General features: G+C 38.4%; 1 protein-coding gene across 6 annotated transcripts in view; it reads right to left on the reverse strand.

Moving 5' to 3' along the window:
* LOC128993476 (ecdysone-induced protein 74EF) overlaps positions 1-19879 on the reverse strand; it is a 372841-nt gene that overhangs the window by 10878 nt on the left and 342084 nt on the right. For all 6 annotated transcript variants that reach the window (XM_054417391.1, XM_054417393.1, XM_054417396.1 and 3 more), the window contains one exon: positions 7930-8070. In XM_054417391.1, coding sequence (XP_054273366.1) covers positions 7930-8070 — 141 coding nt within the window. The remainder of the gene's footprint in view (positions 1-7929; positions 8071-19879) is intronic.

Consider the following 19879-nt stretch of genomic DNA (forward strand, 5'->3'; position numbering starts at 1 on the left):
CAACAGAGAGGTTACTTGGTGGGGGTGAAGTTATCTGTAGCTAGAGCGAGAGGGAGAAGTAGAAGACATGTTCTGGAAGAAAGAGAGGGATGGTAGAAAAACAAAAACTTGAGGAAGAAGGAAAAATTGACCCGAAAGAAAGAAAGGAAGAAGTATATAGAAGGTATGCTCTGGAAGGGAGGAAAACAAAATAGCGTCAAATAGAAGAGAGAAAAACGGACCAAAGGAAGTAACTTAACATAGAGTTCATTTTTTGTACCCAGTGGTTATAGCACGTTTAGTACCGAACCAAAGGAAGGAACATAGTTTTTTTGTACCCAGTGGTAATAGTAAGTTTGGTACATACGTAAGAGAAAGATAAGCACGAAAGAAACAAAAGTAAAATCTCCAGAACGCCAAGCGTAGGCCCTATGCAAATAGTTTCCACGAACTTGCATACGTTTTAGTTTACATAGTGGACACAGAAGTTGTGTGGGTTTCTCAAAGGAGATCTTCATTCAGAAACCCCCAAACAGATATATATAGGAAGAAATAAATGAACTTAGTACATATCCGCTATTGTCAAACAGCTCATCTAAAACGAACACAAAATTTAGAATTAAAAGTGTAGCGATAATATTACATAGGGGTAAAAGACGTATCGACTAGCCTGTTTACTAGCTCATAACCTCACAAAATGCAATTTTAAATTCTAACACGTTCAAAATAAAAGCTTTAAAGATGCAATAATTTAAAAAAGAGTAATGTTATAACATACAATATGCTCAAATTCGACGGTTTTGTAAGAGATTTCAGTTATTGTTCGCGACCACTTGTCAACCGAAATCCCCGAACAGGTCTGCGTGCGACAAGACACAATCGGCGGAAAGGAAGGATTTATCGTGGCATCCTTGAAATTATCAAAGGGCGAGTGGAAGATATAAGCGGATTAGGCGACGGAAGTAAACAGGAGGGAAGGGTAGGCCTAGACTGACCGTTGTCCACCAAGGCTCTACTAATGGCCAGCTATCTCACGGTGCCGGGCTACCTGACGAAACCACCGTCATAGATCAGACGGGAGGATTATGTGAATCCGTAGGGTGGGGAATAAGGTTTACGGGGAAGATTTAATATTTTTACAAACATAATGGTTAAGACGGGTATGTGTTCATTGATCTTGTCTGACGAGGTACGTCTCAACAGTTATTTGCAAGTTAAAAACTAACATCCTACAAACATGATTTTAAATAGCCTATCTATACTATTTTGCTATTTTTATTTTTATTTTTTTAATTGGCGTAAGGATCAACGATTACAGTCAAAGATCTACAGCTTAAAACAGCACATTCAAAGTTGTATAGTAAATATACTTTTTTATTTTGGCAACTAAATTTTAGGGGCACCTACTGTCAATACGATTTACGCAAAACACAAATCACATGACTATGTGTTCTGGGAAACTTTGTATGATTTATAATATGGAAGAAAACACAAATAAAAGGGAAAATTAAATGAATCAAGACAACAGACTAGGAATTGCTGTAAAATTAAGTTACGGTTATTACCATTTTTTTGTGGATTAGGAATCGCTTTGATATTTAATAGACACATCAGTAACAAGATCATATTATTTGTGCGTTTAATCAAAGAAATTCACCAATTTATCCACTTCCAACGATCTCCGTGACCAACAGGCATTCACCGCACGAGAACAAGTTTATCCAACACAAACATCTCCGCTTCCCTATTCCCACATAAACTAAACACCCTTAAGGAGCATAACCAATTTTTCGTCCGGCGTCCCCCAAGGTAGCGTTCTCGGGCCGCTATTTTTCGCGGCGCACAATGGACGTTCCCTTATGTAAATGACAGTAATGAGCCCGGCCAACAGGTTTGTGTCGGTGAGTGACGGACTCGTCAGTTCTCGCTGACCAGCGGCTATCACAACCCTCTAATGACCAAAACAACCCTTTGGGAAATTTTTCAACACCTAGGGACGCGCCGCATATTTCACCAGTCATATTTACCTTGGACGCATCGACAGCTTTATCACCAGAAACTAGTTGTAACGGTTTCTCGCACAAGGGGTGGAAATTATGGTTTTGGCCATTAATATTGCGGAGTTTCGACAACGATTGAAAGTGATATTCAACAAAAAAGTTTCGGAACATTTTGTGTAGACACATATTAGCTTTTTGTAATTACTAAAATTATTATTTTAATATCTTGAATTAATATTACTTGATACAATAGTTTTGTGAGTCCATTCCGTAGACGTTACGTGTTATAAACAGGCACAGGGCAGTAAAGTAAGGTCGTTTTCCGCGTTGTTCACAAATAATCTGTACGCTCTATCTCCCATGACAATCTTAGATGGTCTATTTGATCCACAAGGCAGAAATAGACGCAGTCAAGTCAAGTCGATCAACAAAACGTGATCTGTTCAAACGTTTTTATGTTCTAAACAACACATCTATAGATTTTCATGGAAAATATAAAATTGATAGTAATATATAACAGTAGTGGGTTAGTTTTGAATCACTGGTCCCAAAGACACGTTTCTAAGTCGGCAAAAAATAATCTTTGATTTAAACGGATCGTTTTTGTACCCAAGTCCTTTCAAAATTCTTCAAACTTCTTTCTTCACGTCCCACCCTTATGTGTTTGGAGTATTAAAGTCAATCGGTCGACAAAATGTGATTTTAAAATTTCAAATTATTGATATAGATAGTTCTGGATTACTTGTCCCAAAGACATTTTTGTATATTGTAAAGAATATAATTAGATTCAAAGAATAAGTGTCCCCAAGCTATGTTTGTGAATGATTTAAAAGGCTCATTTGTGTAAAAAGTCCCACCCCTTTGTCCGATTTCTCCCAAACTGTCCCGCTACCCTCACGTGGGATCCGAGAGATAATCTGCAACAAAGTCCCTCATTTCCCGGTAACGGATGCGGCCGTTAGATATCCAGAGATGCTCCCCTGGTCCAGGCGGACAACAGGAAGAGCCGTTGAAACAGGTCTGACCGGACAGCATCCCTACATCCCTACACCCTTCACAGCCACGTGTCCGCGACTGGAACCGGGAAGAGGAAGGATCGTTGGGTGAAATCGTGTGGAAACCCGAAGAGTTGAGAGTAGAATATAGGGAGCGGGTGGGATAACAGTACACACCTTTGGGGGTTACTAATGTAAAATATTGAGAAAAACTAGCAACTAACACTATGTGCCCCAGGTAACACATAATGACCCAATTCGATCAATGAATTTCCGAAAGTTCAACAAAGTACTCTGTTACAACTGTGTGATAGTTCTCCCTATGTTAATACATGTTAAGCCTTTGGTAATTTACAGGAACGTAGGAAAATCTCAGTGCAGTTAAACAGTGGGAAAACCTCTCACGCTTGTCATATGGCACTTAGTAGGAAGGAAAATTCGATTGCGTAACTAACAATCCTATTATTTTAATAAAGACAACGATTCTTATTGTGGGAAACCATACATTGTTGTCGCAACCATCGATATATACTACGATGGCCAGGTAGTTATATATCGATGGTCGCAACCGACAAAATCAAGAGGAGCTGATCGGGTTGCCACCGTTTGAATTATAAGTACATACACACATAAATGATAATTGAGGAAGTTACGGGAATATACATACAACATAATGGGACGAGGAAGTAAAGTTTGTCTCTAAGGAGGAAGTTTTGTCGTGAATAGTTCACTGTATTTCATGGAACATGATGTCACTATGCGAGAACAGTAATCATCTTTTCCCCTTACTGCTTCATCACATTATCACTAACATGTAATTCTTTCGTGTTTTAAAATTCATCAACTGTACATATTCGGGGTTCAATTCACTCTTTATTGTTTAATCAAAGTAATCTACCGTATATAAAGTAAATAGTAAAACTTCAAACAAATGAAAGAATTACGATATAGTGACGCATGTAAAAACACGTATTCCCTCAAATTGTAGATCAGAATCAGCTAAGTGATATTTAATAGCTTAACTGTCTGATTTTGAAATAATGTACAATTTTATGATTAATAAAACACTTTATGCACCTTTTTTAAACTTATAACATCATATTTATTTAGTTGTATTTGTAATTGTTCATAGAGTAGAAACGCCAACTTTATATAATATTTATTCGTTATTAAAGTCTTTGATACAATTATTATGTTTAGAGATTTATATTGTCATTATATTGTCAGTAGTCCACAATTATTTAGTTCATACTAATTACCACTCAAAAATATTTAATTTTCAATTAGCCTCGAAGGTCTTACATTTTTGTCGTTCTAATCTCCATTTGATAATGTTTCAATGTTTTCACTGGTAGTGTTATGGGTGTACAGTTATTTTGCTCATACCAATGACCACTCAATTGTTTTCTTGGCATCTGTAAACCTTAAGACATTACTTCCTTCTAACAAACCTTCCCACTTCCCAATTCGGAACTTAATTTATTATCTTCCCGATTTCCATATAGATTTATTTTTTCACCGGTCTTACAGGTCTTGTTTTGTTCACACCCCATTGTACTTGTAGAGAGTCCACTGTCCACTGTCCATCCCCTGGCATCGTCTAGGGTGGGCTAGACACAGGTTTGCCGGACACTGGCTAACTTCACTACCAGCTTGACCGGTACCGGCGAAACAAAGCCAGCCAGCAGCTAGCCAGTGGTCATCTTCTAGCTGACCTACCCCTAGCGTGGGACCTGACTACCCTAACTACAACCCTTCGACTATTTCCTAATTCCGTTAAACTATTATCTATCCTGTCCAGCCCTAATGAGCGACCAGTTCCTCTCTGACCGTTGGTCAACTTTGCCCCGGTCCTAGGATCGTCCTCTTGGGAATGGTCACGGATTGATACAGGTTGATCGGAAACGGACACTAGGTTAGGAAGTGACCAGTTGGAAATTAAACAGTTTTGAAGGAGTGCTAGTAGATATCCGTTGGTCAACTTTGCCCTGGTCCTAGGATGTTCCTCATGGGGATGGGCATGGCAGACAGGTTGAATTCGAAACGGACACTAGGTTATAAAGTGGCCAACCGAAAATACAGGATTTAAATGGAGTATAAAATATATTCGTTGGTCGACTTGGACCTGGATCTACTCTGGATCCTACTCTAGGTTAGGAAGTGACCAACTGAAAATAAGTGAAGTTGTTAAAAAAAACATTTTCAGGGTGAAGAAACATACTTGTCAACGCATAAACTTCACTGATTGAGGCAGTGGTTGTTCATTGAAAACAAAACAAAATAACTACGTTCCGAAGATTTACAGGTATAAGACATTTAGGTAGACCTTCAAGGTTAATATTAAACAACTATAGATTTTTGGGTTCAAAATCTAGGTATAATGATTTACGACAAATATTAATATTGCGACAAATATTGCGGTTAATACCTCGTTGTAACCACAGCAAGGAGGTCGTTATTTACTAATTTTAACGGTTGGTGTAGGATGACTAATTATATAAACATAATACTGTACAAGTGGTTTGTTTAAAAACCTTATAAATACCTATGTAGACTGAAGAATTGTTTCAAATGAATAGCGTTAAACAATTTTGAATGTTTTTTCAACGTCTTTTTAATCATTTCTGAAATTACATCTGAATTGACATAGTTTAGACATAGAATTGACATAAACCAAAAACAATAAACTTGTTGTTATCTACAAATACAGCAAGTAGGTTTTTAAATTTTATGAAACGATTCAGAAAAATCTCAAGAATAAAATAACAACATTTCCATACTGACCCTTCCCTTAACGGGATTGCAAAACCCATTTTCTATTCACACCAACCCTTGGTCCTTCACGGAAAACAACGGGTCGAATTTCGCGCCGAACGGAACACAAAATCGCAATTCACCCTTTGTAGCCGCACCGGGTGCTCATAAATATAATTCGAAATTGGACGTTTCGGGGTAAAAGCTGCAAGGGGTGAAGTTGCAAAGGGTTGGATCACAGGGGTGACACAATGGCAAAGGGTTTACGTATTTTTGGAAAACACCGCCAGCTGGGTGTTTACGCAACTGTGGCTCTGCACTTGCCGCTGCCCCAGCTGCCGTTTTGGAAGCGTGCCGAACGTGGGGGGGGGGGGGGCACGGGGGCAATCTTGGGGCGCGCAAAAAGTGGCAATAAAACACTGTATCGGTGTCACCGCGGTGGTGATTGCAGATATGGCTTCTATGGGGTTGTATGCGAGTTCCTGATAGGGGCTATTGTCAATTATTGTGTAAGTGCACCTTTCCGTGAAGATTGCGAGGGATTTATTTTCAAAATATTAAATACTATACAAGAAAATTGTATTTGTTCTAAATCCAATAATTACGTTTAAAGTGTACGATTTGACATTGCGAAAAATTGTCTTTTTTATTAATTGATTAATACTGATACGTCTCTAATTACGTATTTTAATATTAACAAAGTAAACATTTATTTTGATTTCTTTTTTGCTTGACAATCTTTTGAAAGTTTGATAGTGGATTCAGAATATTAAATAACCATAAATACTGAAAAGTGTTTAAGATTATTTGTTTGAATTATAATTGCACAAAATTATCTACAGAAAGTTAAAAATTTTCAAAGAATGTGTTAAAGTAAATAATTGTCTACGACTGACAGTTTGAATGATTTTTTTTTAAAAACAAACTATTGTACAACTATCAAACATCTTTCTGAGATTTTGTTCAAAGACAAAATAATAGGACTGCCAAAGAATTAAGTTTTGCGTTGGAAAAGCTTTTGCCGTTTTCGGAACTGGGTACAACTGTTCTTGAACACTAAGCTTAATAATAGTCTTGACTAAAACAAACAGCTGACATCAGTCAGAAACAAAACTATACCTACAAACGTTGCAATTCCACTAACGTCACTCATATTCAGGTGTTAAGAGTACAATACTCCAAAATTAGATGAACTTAAACCCCTTAGGCAAAAACGTATTTACCAAAACACAATTCAATCCCTTACTTAAACTCTTTACAAAACCCCAAAGATAAGAAGGCCCGGCTGTTTGTTTTGTCCAAACCACTTGTTTTGCCGAACACAACTAACTCGCATTTGAATAACAAAATGAGCATTTCGGGGCGGCCCGCGACAAGGGGCCGGGGAGCGGCTGCGGCGCGCACCCTTTTACGCAACCCTTGCACATTTTGGGGCGAAAGTGTTGAAAAACAGGGTAGCTTAGGTAAAGATGCCCAGGTGCATCCGCGAACAACGCATCTGTCCAATCTCCGCCCAGCTGCGCGTGTTGACTTTTTCTGGGCAAAAACGCAATTTCGATCAAATCTGAAAATCACATATCGCTTGCAAGTCGAGGTTTTTTGCCGATTTTTGCACCCATTAACCCAATTATTGGGGAGAATGACAATGAAGGGAGGATGCGCTTTGAATGAGGGAAATATATCGTAGCAAAAAATTATATTACAACACTATTTCACGAGTCTACCACGAGTCTACGGCATTTGAGAGAATTATATTGTCCATGCGAGAATTTACAAAACTTACAAACATTCGTCGTATTTCTAGTTACTACTGTATTAGAAACGTTACTGGGGTCGCTCAGTACATGATTGCACGATACCAGTGGTATTAATGTGGAATATATCAATTCATACTTTGTCATGCTGTGTTAAATAATAATATCTTTCTCGTTGCCTATACCATCTTTCGTGTAAATGTTGAATGAAGTCAGTGGAATAAATCCATTGCACTTTACCGTGCTGGGTTTAGTTCGCCATACATAGATTTTGAGGCGTTGAAAGGAAAGGAAAGGCAAAGGAAAGGTGTTCAAACCCATCATACTTTTGTGGATATTTCGGGAATCCAAACCCGCCACTCTTGCGCTAGGGTCGCCTTCAAGTCACGCTAGCCATACGATGAACACATCTCCACTATACCTACACATATAAACATATATATTTACCGGTATTTGAGTGGCTATAGTTGAGCAGAGCGGCGGCGGCGTGGTGACTGGACAATATACCGTGCAGTAACGCCTTGTGGTCACCACCGTCCCTTTCTCTCTTGATGTACAACGGGCCAGGGGTGGGCGGCGCCGTGTCCACTGCAACAGATAACAGACTGATAAGAAACGTGCTTCAAGGTCGGGTGTAACTGAGGTTGTGTTGGGACTGGGTGTCAATTGGATTAGGCTACAACAAACTATAGACATCCAAAAGTCTAAAAATTCCAGCCGACATCACATTCCAAATTTGTTTATAACAACTTTGAATACTAAAAACGTAGTATTTAGTGAAGATCCACAGCAAATGTTCCGATACAGTGGCTGCCCTTGTTTACATAGCGCGCACCAGGAAGATGTTATGGTAGTATGATAGTGTTTGTTGCGTGCGTGTGACGCGCGCCGTGTTTTCCCGCGCTGGCACGTCACTACATCAGCAGCCGCGCGTGTCAAGGTCGTCTGTTATCACCGGTGGCTGCGCCAGAGGTCACCGTGCTGTTGCTGGTCCGGGTGATATGACGCGGGTGTTCCGACTTTTTGCAACACTCAAGGAGTATTTGTTTTGGTTGGTGATCAAAAACGTTTATCATGAAAAACGTGTAATGAAAATGAAAATGAAAGCAGGGTTAATTATAATCGTTAAAAAAGGTTATTTTAACGCTGAAGAAATTTGTACAAAGGTTTGTTCCATATATCACCCTTTAGGGAGAAGGTTATTCCATTCTCATCTAAATTGTTCCTAAAGGATTGTTTGACACGAAAAATAACAGCGCTTCTATTTGATAACACTTTTACATTTATCTCCTACTGAGATGTAAATTTCCACCAATTATTAGACCCAAACACAATAATACAAAAGCTGTTTTTCAATTTCTCTTACATTTCACCTTATTGGAATGGGTACCGATCCTCACCTCTCTCTGTCTTCTTATAATGTTTGTGACAAATTATAACTATAGCAGGGGTTGGGTTTTGGACCGTTCCCTTAAAAAAAACTAAAAAAAAAATACATAACGAAGAGAAACACAACAAGGTCAAAAATTATCCCAGTGCTCCTCTTTTAACATCCCTTTCCCGACAAATTAGGTTGGCCTAAATCTGCATCAAATATTTTTTTTAGCTAACAGTACGGTCGGCCACGGCGCGGGCGGTTATGCCTTGCTGCGCTGGCGCTGCCCCGAGTGTCGAAATTCTTGACGGGAAATAAACGTGACCCATTTCCTCCTTCTGCCAACATCTGACGAAACTTGTGTACCAATTGTGGCTTTCCACATCCCGGCTGGTGTCGGGTTCGACTACAGTCGCATACTTGCAACTTAGGGGGAACCACCGCCACTTGGTCAACAAAATGCAACTGTAGACGCACATTGTGGAAATCGAAGGGGTCAAATTAAAAATTAATTTATAGATACTTTTTTAAGAATTTTCCGAAGCAATTATTTGTTGTATTGCATTTTTATTGAATCCTTTAAGTTTTGATTAAATTTCACCGATAGCGTTTTTTAAGGGCAAAACATTTTAAGATTAGATAAGGTAATCCCTACGCGTTTACGGCTTCAGTAATAAGAACAGTAAAATAATCAACCTTTCAATTTATTCCTATATTTTACTAATATTTCCCAGACTTTTAACACGTCAAATTGTGGCCCATTTGTCCATGTTGTTGTCGTATAGGCCAACTAAACAATGATGAAATGCTTTAAATGGAAATCAACTTGATTACTGCGTATAATAAAACAATCCACTCATATAGTAAATACTAATTAGTGTAGTTTTTATAATAAAGACATAAAGTGCTGTAATAACCCGTGTAATCGAGCAAGATCAAATAACAATAATTACACTCGATTATTAAACCATTTAGAAATAGTTAAAATTGTATTCACACTAACAAAGTAAAAAAACCATCTACACAACTAATTTTTTCTCGTAAGTTAATTTGTATCACAAGTTAAAGCGAACCTTATCAGCGAGCATACAACGGGGAAGCAGTAGTGATAAGAAGTTAGAATGAGGATGGCAGCGGGGGGAAGGGGGGGACGGCGAACTGTTATCAATGACCTTGGTGTTATCAATACACGTGGAGTGCGACATTCCGCACATCTGCGGCGACGTAAACAACAATTGAGTGTAGCCAATCAGCTGACTGCATTGTTGAGAATACTGTACTTCCAATTGAGGAAATCTCCGTCGCATCTCCTTGGGAGTTTCACTGTTTTGTAAAGGCAATTAACACTACACTAGATGGTTATGTAGAGTTTTGACTTCTCGTCAATTCCTTGCCAAAGTTATCCATGTTTGGGTTTTTATTTAGTTTCTGATCCATATAAAATAAAACGACGCATAGGGTAAGTTACAAGAAAAGAATGTTAAATGCCAATCTACCAAGAAAAATGAGCGTGGGCACCATTGAGTGACGGTATAGTCCAAAAGTATCGACAAACAAAACTAAAGTGTAATGATCTGATTTCAAATTCACCCTCTTCAGATGACATTTTCGTCATATCCACTGCTGTAATTACCCAACCCAAAGTGCTCCAGCGGTACGACGGTTGGTCGCGTTGGCGGGAAGACTCCCGGAAGTCGTCGGACCGGAAATGGTCACCCATTGTTGTCAGTCTCCCACGTCTTGATTGAGGACCACCTGTCCTTAAACAATTACAGAGACGCCCTTTCAGGAGACAGGCTCTCTACCTGCCACTGGAACTGGAACTCGAAAGGGACTCTGTGGACCACGCCAACGCCACGACTGTAGAGTCTTCTGTATGGGGTAGTGTACTACTGACTTAAACCTCAAAACCAGTAACCGATGCTGAAAGGATGTTGAAAATGTAGCAAACTCTTGGAGACAACATTATTAGGTAGGTTGGGCTCTCTTTCTCTCTTCTTCAATTTTATGTCATAAGTTTCTGTGAATGTTTTTGAACAAAATGTTTCTTTGGGAATTGTAGATACAAATCAAAACCGTCTAAATTGTTTTTTTTTTTTTTTATTATAGCCAAACGAAGTGCTGTGATAAAAATTGGTAGGAGAAAAGACGTAAACGATGCCTGTTTCCAAGACGCTTGTATCTCGGAATTTCTCACGTAAATATGATTTTCAAAATGTGATTTCCGGATTACTCGGCTGGAAAGACTGCCCCACTGCGCCACTCCACCGTGTAACGCTGTTTACGCCCCCGCCCGATGGAGCGGAGCGGACGGAAGATGAAGTAACAGAATGTAGGCCAGTTATATAAAGCGGGAGGAAGCAGGGAAAGTGGGGCTAGGCGGCGTTGCCAACGTTGCCACACTCTCCTTGACCTAGTGGAACTCCGCCGCCGCGACCCCGATATCCCCTCCACGGGAGTCTTCCCGTCACGGGGGTCTGGGGGATAGGAGGAACAAGGAAGAAACCCCCATTAAACTCATTTGTTTAGCCCTAGGAGAAGAGAATCAAGATAAAAGTTTCAATCGTCGAAGACTCTCGGAAATCCCGTTTGTCGATATACGAAAAGGTAAATTGTACGAAAGGAGGATATTAGGATGGAGCAAAAACAAAACTGGGGATGATGTTTTCACCACATGGAAAACCCGTCGTAATTGAGGAACCATCGGCGTTTAAATTGTTTGGATTAATTATTTAGGCCTAATCGATATTGCATGGGTAAAACGAATGGTGTGGCCCAAGTGCAAGTATTGCCACAAAATTAAAAGAACAAAAATATGTGATAAATATAACGAAAAATAAAATAATGCGTATCCGTCGTTGTGATAAACCAGAGGGTCGACCAAAAAATTATTAATATTTTACTACAGTTTTAAGTCTAGAGGGTCAGTTCAAACGATCTCTCGAACCCAATAAAATTTTAGAAGAATTAGTAAAACAATTTGATTTTTTTCGTAGTTGCAAATCACAACAGGAGAGGTCAATAGACTAGTTTACTAAAACTACAGAGTGAATCAGAACAATATCTACAACACTATCAAATTGTACCACGTTTATTATTACAAATTCGTAAATTGTTAAAACAACCCCTACAATTACTAAAATAAAACCACCGTTACACATCAGTCACACGTAAACCTCTTCGGATTCCCAGACGCATCCGATTACCGTCTTACCCCAGAAAGGAGAGAAGACAGGAAATCCAGGTGACAGTGAATAGTGAAATGCGGAGAAAGAGAATGAGGGGAGGGAGAGAGAGTGAAGAGAAGAAGTGTGCCGAAGAGAGTGTTGTCCTGGTTCTCACCAGTTTTCTACCTGTCTTCTTCTTACTCTCTGATCGCTTCCACTTCCGTTACCGGATGCCAGGGAAAGCGAGGAGAGTGGCCGTGGCCTTGCGGGAAACGGGACTTTACTACGGCGACGTGATTATGGTAACAGTGGCTCCGCTAGTATTATTGTACCGACGAGTGCTAGTGGAACGGGTAAATAAATTGTTAGGTTTGAAAAAAAACTGTTTAGACACATGGTAAACCTTGTATTTAGTGCAACATTTTGTTCTGAACATTTAGACAAAATGGATGAATAATAATTAACATGTAGAATAGAATGGTTGAATTAATTTCCTTTTAACTCAGAAAAACTACTTGGTAAGCCTAGTTTCACAATTAACTGAGGCAAGAGATTGTTGGTTAACTTAAAGCAATATAATTGTTAAATTCCTAGTTGGCTCTGTGGACTCAGGAAATAGGGGGGGGGGGCTACTGTAATGTAATTGTTGATTAAATCGGGAAAGTGAAATAGGAGGTGGATAAATTATTTTCTAAACTAGACCACAGAGAGTAGTATGTTTTCTGGGACTAGACTACATAATTGATGGATTCTTAAAGAGGGTTGTAAATGTAAAGACTAAGAAGGTAGAAAACCAGGACAGTTTTTAAATTATATTATAACGAATTTTTAATTATTAAGGTTGCTATTTACTTTCTAAGTTGTGTACGTTCGCAACCGCTTAAACAAAGTTGTTATTTCTTAAGAGACAGTTTTTTTTTACAAAATAGAATGAACAGTTGTTTTATTTGAGTAACGAAATTAGAACAATAAGGTTTTTTGTTTACAGCTATAAACTCTTTGGTGGGCTCCGAACCTCCAACAATACGAGAATTGTCCTTCTAAACCACACAACCACCACACATACCACCATTTAGGCCACCTATTGAAGATCTTGGTATAAATTCTGGATTAAAATGTAACTATACCATCAATTGCTATCGAGAATCTAAATATTAGCATTCGATTTTACAATAACCAATGAACGAGAAAAATCCGATTATCAAAACACACAGTTCCAAAATAAAATTCAACAAATACTGAGAAAATGAATTAATCTGTTCAGTCAATATCAACTTTAAAAGCTCACTCGCATTTCAATCCAACCTTTCAAATAACCTCTTTCCTAAAATACCAATTTACTCACAAAGTACATACGGAAAATATCGTTTGATTTAGAAATACAAGGAAATGTTGCAACTTATATCGCCAATCGAGACGCAAAGATCGCAGTGTACGTAGATGGCCTACATTTTTACCAATCGGTGTAGAAAGGGTTTCGCAACACACGATAATACCAGTATTAACATTATCATTGACGTTTGTTTTGAGCGCTCACGGAGTATTTCTGGTAACATTCCACGATTGCCACTTTAATCGGGGTGCTATGGATCATTACGATTAATGTTTGACTAATAATACCAATGGCATACGTATACCAATCCATTAGATAAAATCGGTTAGTTACTTTCAATTTATCGTAACACTTGAATGTACCGATGAAGACTATAATACATCATATAACTCTTTAATTATCAGAACAATCAATAGTGTATTGCAATTTATTTGTCACATATTGTTCTGTTTCGTAGTTGAAAGATAGGCAAAATAACTAGAGAGAATAATAGCATGTACTCTACGTAATACGTATACATTGACATCTGTTCTAATACATAAGATTGATTAAACAATACGGATGTTTAATCTATTTCCAGAAAATTATATGTCGGCAAATTAAATGGCATTAACTTCTGAGGGCTTAAAACTTATCTAATTTTACTGCAAAATACTTAATCAAAATCTGAAATCCCAACCGATTACCTTTCTTTTCGATGGATCAGTTTCCAAAGAAACGGCTGCTTGTTTATTTCATAGACGTAATTTCTGTTTTTAATGGCGAGTTTACAGAAAATGTGATAAACATGCTACCTGATGCTACCAGTCCTCAATATGTTTACGGCATAAACTCTCTAGAGACAGCTGTTATATTGACGTAGATTGTTTTAAGTATAGTCGACGCGTTCAGGTACGTGGTTAAACAACAATTTTGGTTTACAATATCCTACCGCCATCATATTTACTGCACCTGTAGAAGAATTATACCGCCACACTACCGCCATGTATTCCGTTATAATATTTCCCCACCCCAGGTACCTGTGATGTAGCGTAAACTGTTAGGTATACAGTCTGTACTTCTACCACAGTTAGTCTATAGGGCTGCGTGGGCTACCTGGGCTGTTCCACTGACCTACTTCCCCCGCCCCGCCCCCGCCACAGGACCAACCCCTCACAACTACCCCAGCCCTGTCCTTCACTTTCACAAGAACACCCTAGATTTATCACTTAGACTTTCCATTCCGTTTCTCCGGAATGGCCGGCTCGCTTTCATTGATTTGACGCGCTACCATTCTACAACTGTTTGTTTTGCGCCCTTGACCGAGTCCAGCCTAAGTGGAACTGTCGCACGCTTTCACCCTCGGCCAAAATCGCCTTTGGGAGTTTCGTAGGAAAGTGAGTTTTTGATTAGTCATGCGTTTTAGGGTATTTTTTCCGGAATCAGTAAACGGGTGTCTTTTGTTTTTGCGATTGTTCCAATTATGAGGTAGAGACGTTTTTTTTCCAAAATTTGCCATAGAGTAGATGTTTTGATGAATCGAAGACGTTTATGAAAACACAAACCGGTGAGTGATTTAGATTTTTGCAAAAGGGAAGATTTTTGAAAACACTGGGATTTTACATGATGAGAGGTCTCAAGCCAATGATTTTACAGAGGTAAACAGGTGATCAGATGACTTCGTAGTCGTAACGTAATTAAAATCCTATTAGTTTTATTGCCTGAGAAACTGATATTTAATGCCACTTTGGTCCAGGGTCTAGTCAACCAATGTTATCATTTAACTAATCACACTTTCTTACGTAAAGTCTATATAAAGAAGTAGATAATACGTGTCTCGTTAAACTGTAGTTGTTTTGCATTTTCTTGTGTAAAACTATAATATAGCTTTCTGGCTTTATAAAATTATTAAAAAACTTCTGCACAACCAATCCCATCTTCCAATCTGTGCTGGACGTAGACAAAATTAGCCGTTTTGCTCCCGAAACCCGGTCGAATTACAAAATCCGCCCGCGATTCTCCACAATGACTGACGCAACTCTGTTTTTGGCCCTCGCTCCATCTCTCTCTCTCGCTGTTGTCAGCTGTTAACCCCGTTTCCAGATTATATTGGTCCAGCCTTGGTCCATCCCGATGGTGTTGTGTTTCCGGGCGCTGTATAGGCTACCTACCACACTGCGCAACGCTATGGTGGACGCGTTATCACTTTCAATATTGAATCACATACTATCTCCAAGAAATGGAGAGTTTTCCATCGCTCAACAGAGCATTATATGCCAAGTTTGGATATCTATAACTACTGTATATAGTGTTTAAAATTAATTGAATTTATAGTTAAGCCTTTATCAAATTAGGGGGGTTTACTGCAGGCGTAAGCTTGGTATGCTTTAACTTTTTTGTCTAACGCTTTTTTTTAAATCAAAATATTATTGAAATCATGACATTTTGTTATGCAGTAATGTAGCCTACGGATATTTTTGATCTGGAAAAACAGAGAATATATGTTTTCTGCCCACACAAACACATTCAAATGTTAAAACTCCTTAAGTTCTAAGCAGGACTCAAATCAACAGTAAATCCTGCTTGCAAGCTTGACAAATGCGCGGGAAGATACGTAAAGACGTTACAAAAGAGCGGGAGGCAATTGTAAGAGGCATTATTAGTTACAGTGTAGTGTTGCAGTGCGTCTGTGTCTGTGTGTGTGTGATGTAGCCCCCCCTCCCACCATTACCAGTGTACTTGGCCTAGTTACTAGGCTGCTACACCGGCCAAGCAACAATACTCTACCTCTCTACCTGTAGACTAAATTCCTCCTAGCTCCATAATCTCAGGCTGCGTAGGTGTGGCAATGACAAAAATAATACATTTGTTTGAATTTACTGTGCTCCGGATAATGGCACAGCTGTAAAACCAAATATCAGCTGATTCTGTCAATTTTTGTCAATTCAACTACCAACGTTAGGCTATCAGTGTTTACTTTGTAATGACGTTTACTTGTATGTAAACGTTAAAGAGAGAGAGAGAGAGTTTACTTAATAATGCCTATAGAAATCATATAACAAAATACAGTGTTAAGAGAAGGTTATGAGAAATCACAGATAATAGGCTACATCGATAAACTATCGTTACTAACAACTACACAATACATCGTCGTAACAAATAATTCATTATCCCCGAATGAAACTACAACTTTTTTAAATGCCACTGATAATATAACATGTAATTTACAAGTGTTAAAAGTTATAGTAACCACATATCATACATGTAAAAGGGGGTAGGAGCGCCTAAAATGAACTGATGACAGAGATGTATTCTGATGATTACGCATAAAAATGGTTCAATAAATGTTGATCCAATGTCGAATCTCTAGTGTTATAACCACTGCTCACTATGGAAGCTTGAGACACGATATATTAGGCCTATTTGTATAACTTCGGCATATACCAAAACCTTATACTAAGCGTCAACCCTTAGGTAAAAAAGATTGGAGAAATGGGTAAAATCTTCTAGTTGATTTATAACACTTCTCTCCCCGACTCTCTCCCTAGGAGGTGGGGGGGGGGGGGATGGGGGCGGTTTTTATCACCTGACAAAAAAGGGATGCATATTAATGTCTGGAGGTCGAGCACTTGCCCGAGGATTTCGGGGTCATTTTTTATTCAGGGAACCGTTATCCTAGAGTACTGGGGGTGGAACCCAACTATCTATGCACAGACTGTCGGGAAATTTAAAGCTGTAAATATATTAGAATCTTAGATATATCCGAAATAATAAGTTTGTAATCCTGGTTGAATATTGTTGAATTTAAAGTAGTGAAAACCTATTTTACTATTTATCGGTTATGGTAAATAATAGATACATGAAGCCCAAGTGTTTAACGAGATTGGTTTAGTTATATGTGAAGATTTTTGTCTCCTGGTAACTTAAGATTGTTTTGGATTATAGGGTTTAAATTTGTGGTTTTATTGGTAAAATGTTTCTTAATTGTACTATCTTAATTATACGTTTGATTTAAATATACTAATTGAGACATTCAATCTTTATCTTTTCTCACAAGCTAAACCTTTTAGAAAAGGGTTACAAGTTGACAATCAATTTCAGACCAAACATACGGTATTAAAATTATATTACCAATTGTCACTAGGCTGATTTCATTAATGGTTTTCAGGAGTAATATTTATTCAAAATCAAAGTGTCTTGAATGTTGTAGTTGTTCATATCAACATCGATATCCCGATTGCTCAATGTCGAATCAAAATTATTGTTTAATCGAGCTGAATCTCAAAAACTGTTGATTAACTAATTGTCAATGATAAATAGTATCGATCCTTGTAAATTACCTGCGAAAAAGCTATAAACGTTTGTTGTTAAATACTTCCTTTCGATGTTTTTGTACCGTTGCAACAAATTATTGCTCATTAAAAATGTTTATAAGATACACAACAGTTTTCTGTAACACTCGCTGTAATTTGATCTAGCAGAACGGAGTGTCAAGTTGAAATTGACGTCATACATCGAAAATGTAACATAAAGTTTGCGGCGCAGCGCGAAATGCCCTACTAAGTTGCGAAGGTCACCGAGCAGATTTGGGAGCAGGAAGCAATTGAGTTGATGGGATGTTTGTATCCACGCGCGGCAACCACACGAGGCTGTTATCAGCTGTAAAGTCACGGGGAAGTGATAACACGGTGACGTCACTGGTGCAACAATGTGCAGTCGTACCAACTGCGACCATGTGCTGCAACAATGTAGGTTACAATGGTGCCAACTTAAACAATGCACAGAGTGGTGTTGTTTGACACTAATTGACCTGATCGCTAGATTACTACGACAATGCACTGTACAATGTTGCCAACTGCTATACAGATCGGTTGTAACTGTGTCGAGTTACAATGCCTTGAAGAAAAAAGTGTCAAATTTGAAAGTTATTAATATAATTCCTAGTTCAAATCCTTTGCACCTTCTAAAGCGTCAACACTTTGGCTGGTTTTCCAATTGTAGCAATTGACGACGTAATCATGGTAAGTCTGGATGGGTGTGAATCTTTGTTTGAGCGTCACCAAAGACAATAACCTCTCAAAACCTCGGTAGTGACCTTAGAGTAGGAATTTGTACCCTTGAAATCGGAATATAGTAATTTATACCCGAAGTAGTAAACATGTTCAAAAAACTAAGAGTCGATCTTTTGCAGAAGAAATTACGTTTTTAACTATCCTAAAAGTTCTGTACGTAAAAATACAAGAGACAAAAAAGTACTCAAAGTAAAACCCGTGCTACTTGTTAACCTGTCTCCAACAATCAAGGAGTTCTGGATGACCCGGCAGTGGTGGGGGGAGTTACGTCATTGAGGGGGGGACTGGGGGAACTATGTCAGTGGCTCGGGGGAAAGTCAGTTTCAATTTCCCTCTTCTTCCGATCCCCAAGCCGAGGTATCCAGGTCTCGCAGGTAGTTAGCCGTCAAACAAGCCGACCACTTTTACTGCATTAATTGCCCACGGCTACTGGACAAGTAATTCGTTCACTTCGTGTTTGGAAATTATTGTAAAATCGGGGTCTTTGAGACGTGTTAGAGGCATTTAAATACTTACAGCAGTTTACAAAAGTTAATATTTATTAATTGGCTAAACTATTCATTTGACGGAAACTTGGCTAATCTGTCAATTATGCTCCAGGCTACTCCAAAACTAACTAGTTTCGGATAGAAATGCCGTTTTAATGTCTAAATTATGAGGTTTAACAACTAATAAAATAAGCACTTTTTTTATTGGGCCTAATCAAATTCAGGGGGATCAATTTATTATAGTTTCCTTACTCATTCGTCGTAATACGGTAAGTTAGCTAACTACATGCAGTTGCATATTGTTAGTCAGTCATACACGATATAAGCAAAGAAATTAATTAAATCTTTGTTTTCAAAATGTATAGGGGAAAACTGGAATTTATTTTGAGGTATAGTGCGGTGCTTCTCAAACGTCGTAGAGTGATATATACAACATAACTTTTACTGAGACACACATCGATTTTGCTGGAAATTTCAATCAATTGATATCTATGATACAACATAACTTTTACTGAGACAACATATCGATTTTGTTGAACATTTCAACCCATTACCTATGACACAACACAACTTTTACCGAGGTCCGGAGGTTGTTACACATAATTATTCTTTGAGAACGAAGTAGGAAAACAGAGCAATTAATTAGTGAAGACGAACATTAATTTATTGGCAGAGAAAAGTAGAACAGGAAAGTAAGTGTAGAAACCTGGACGGCAGAACACTCTCCCTTCTATGCCTTATTGACCAGCTCTACGGCTCTACTGGTGGAGTTGTTACACTGTCCGCGGGACAACTCGATCCCATTAGTGTGGCGGTTATTTTAAAGATATTTGAAGACTTTTAATAGTGCAAATATATTTCAACTCCTATCGTAAAATCCAAAATCGTAAGTCTTTTCAAGAAGAAGACCGCTTTACGGTGCGCCCCAGGTTAGGTTGGTATAGTTAAATAATTTATGATAATTAACAAGGTTTGGAACAATG

This window comes from Macrosteles quadrilineatus, unplaced genomic scaffold, assembly GCF_028750875.1.
Source record: "Macrosteles quadrilineatus isolate MER2022 unplaced genomic scaffold, UCM_ALF_1.0 Scaffold_4__1_contigs__length_99947679, whole genome shotgun sequence".
Classification (NCBI taxonomy): Eukaryota; Metazoa; Arthropoda; class Insecta; order Hemiptera; family Cicadellidae; genus Macrosteles; species Macrosteles quadrilineatus.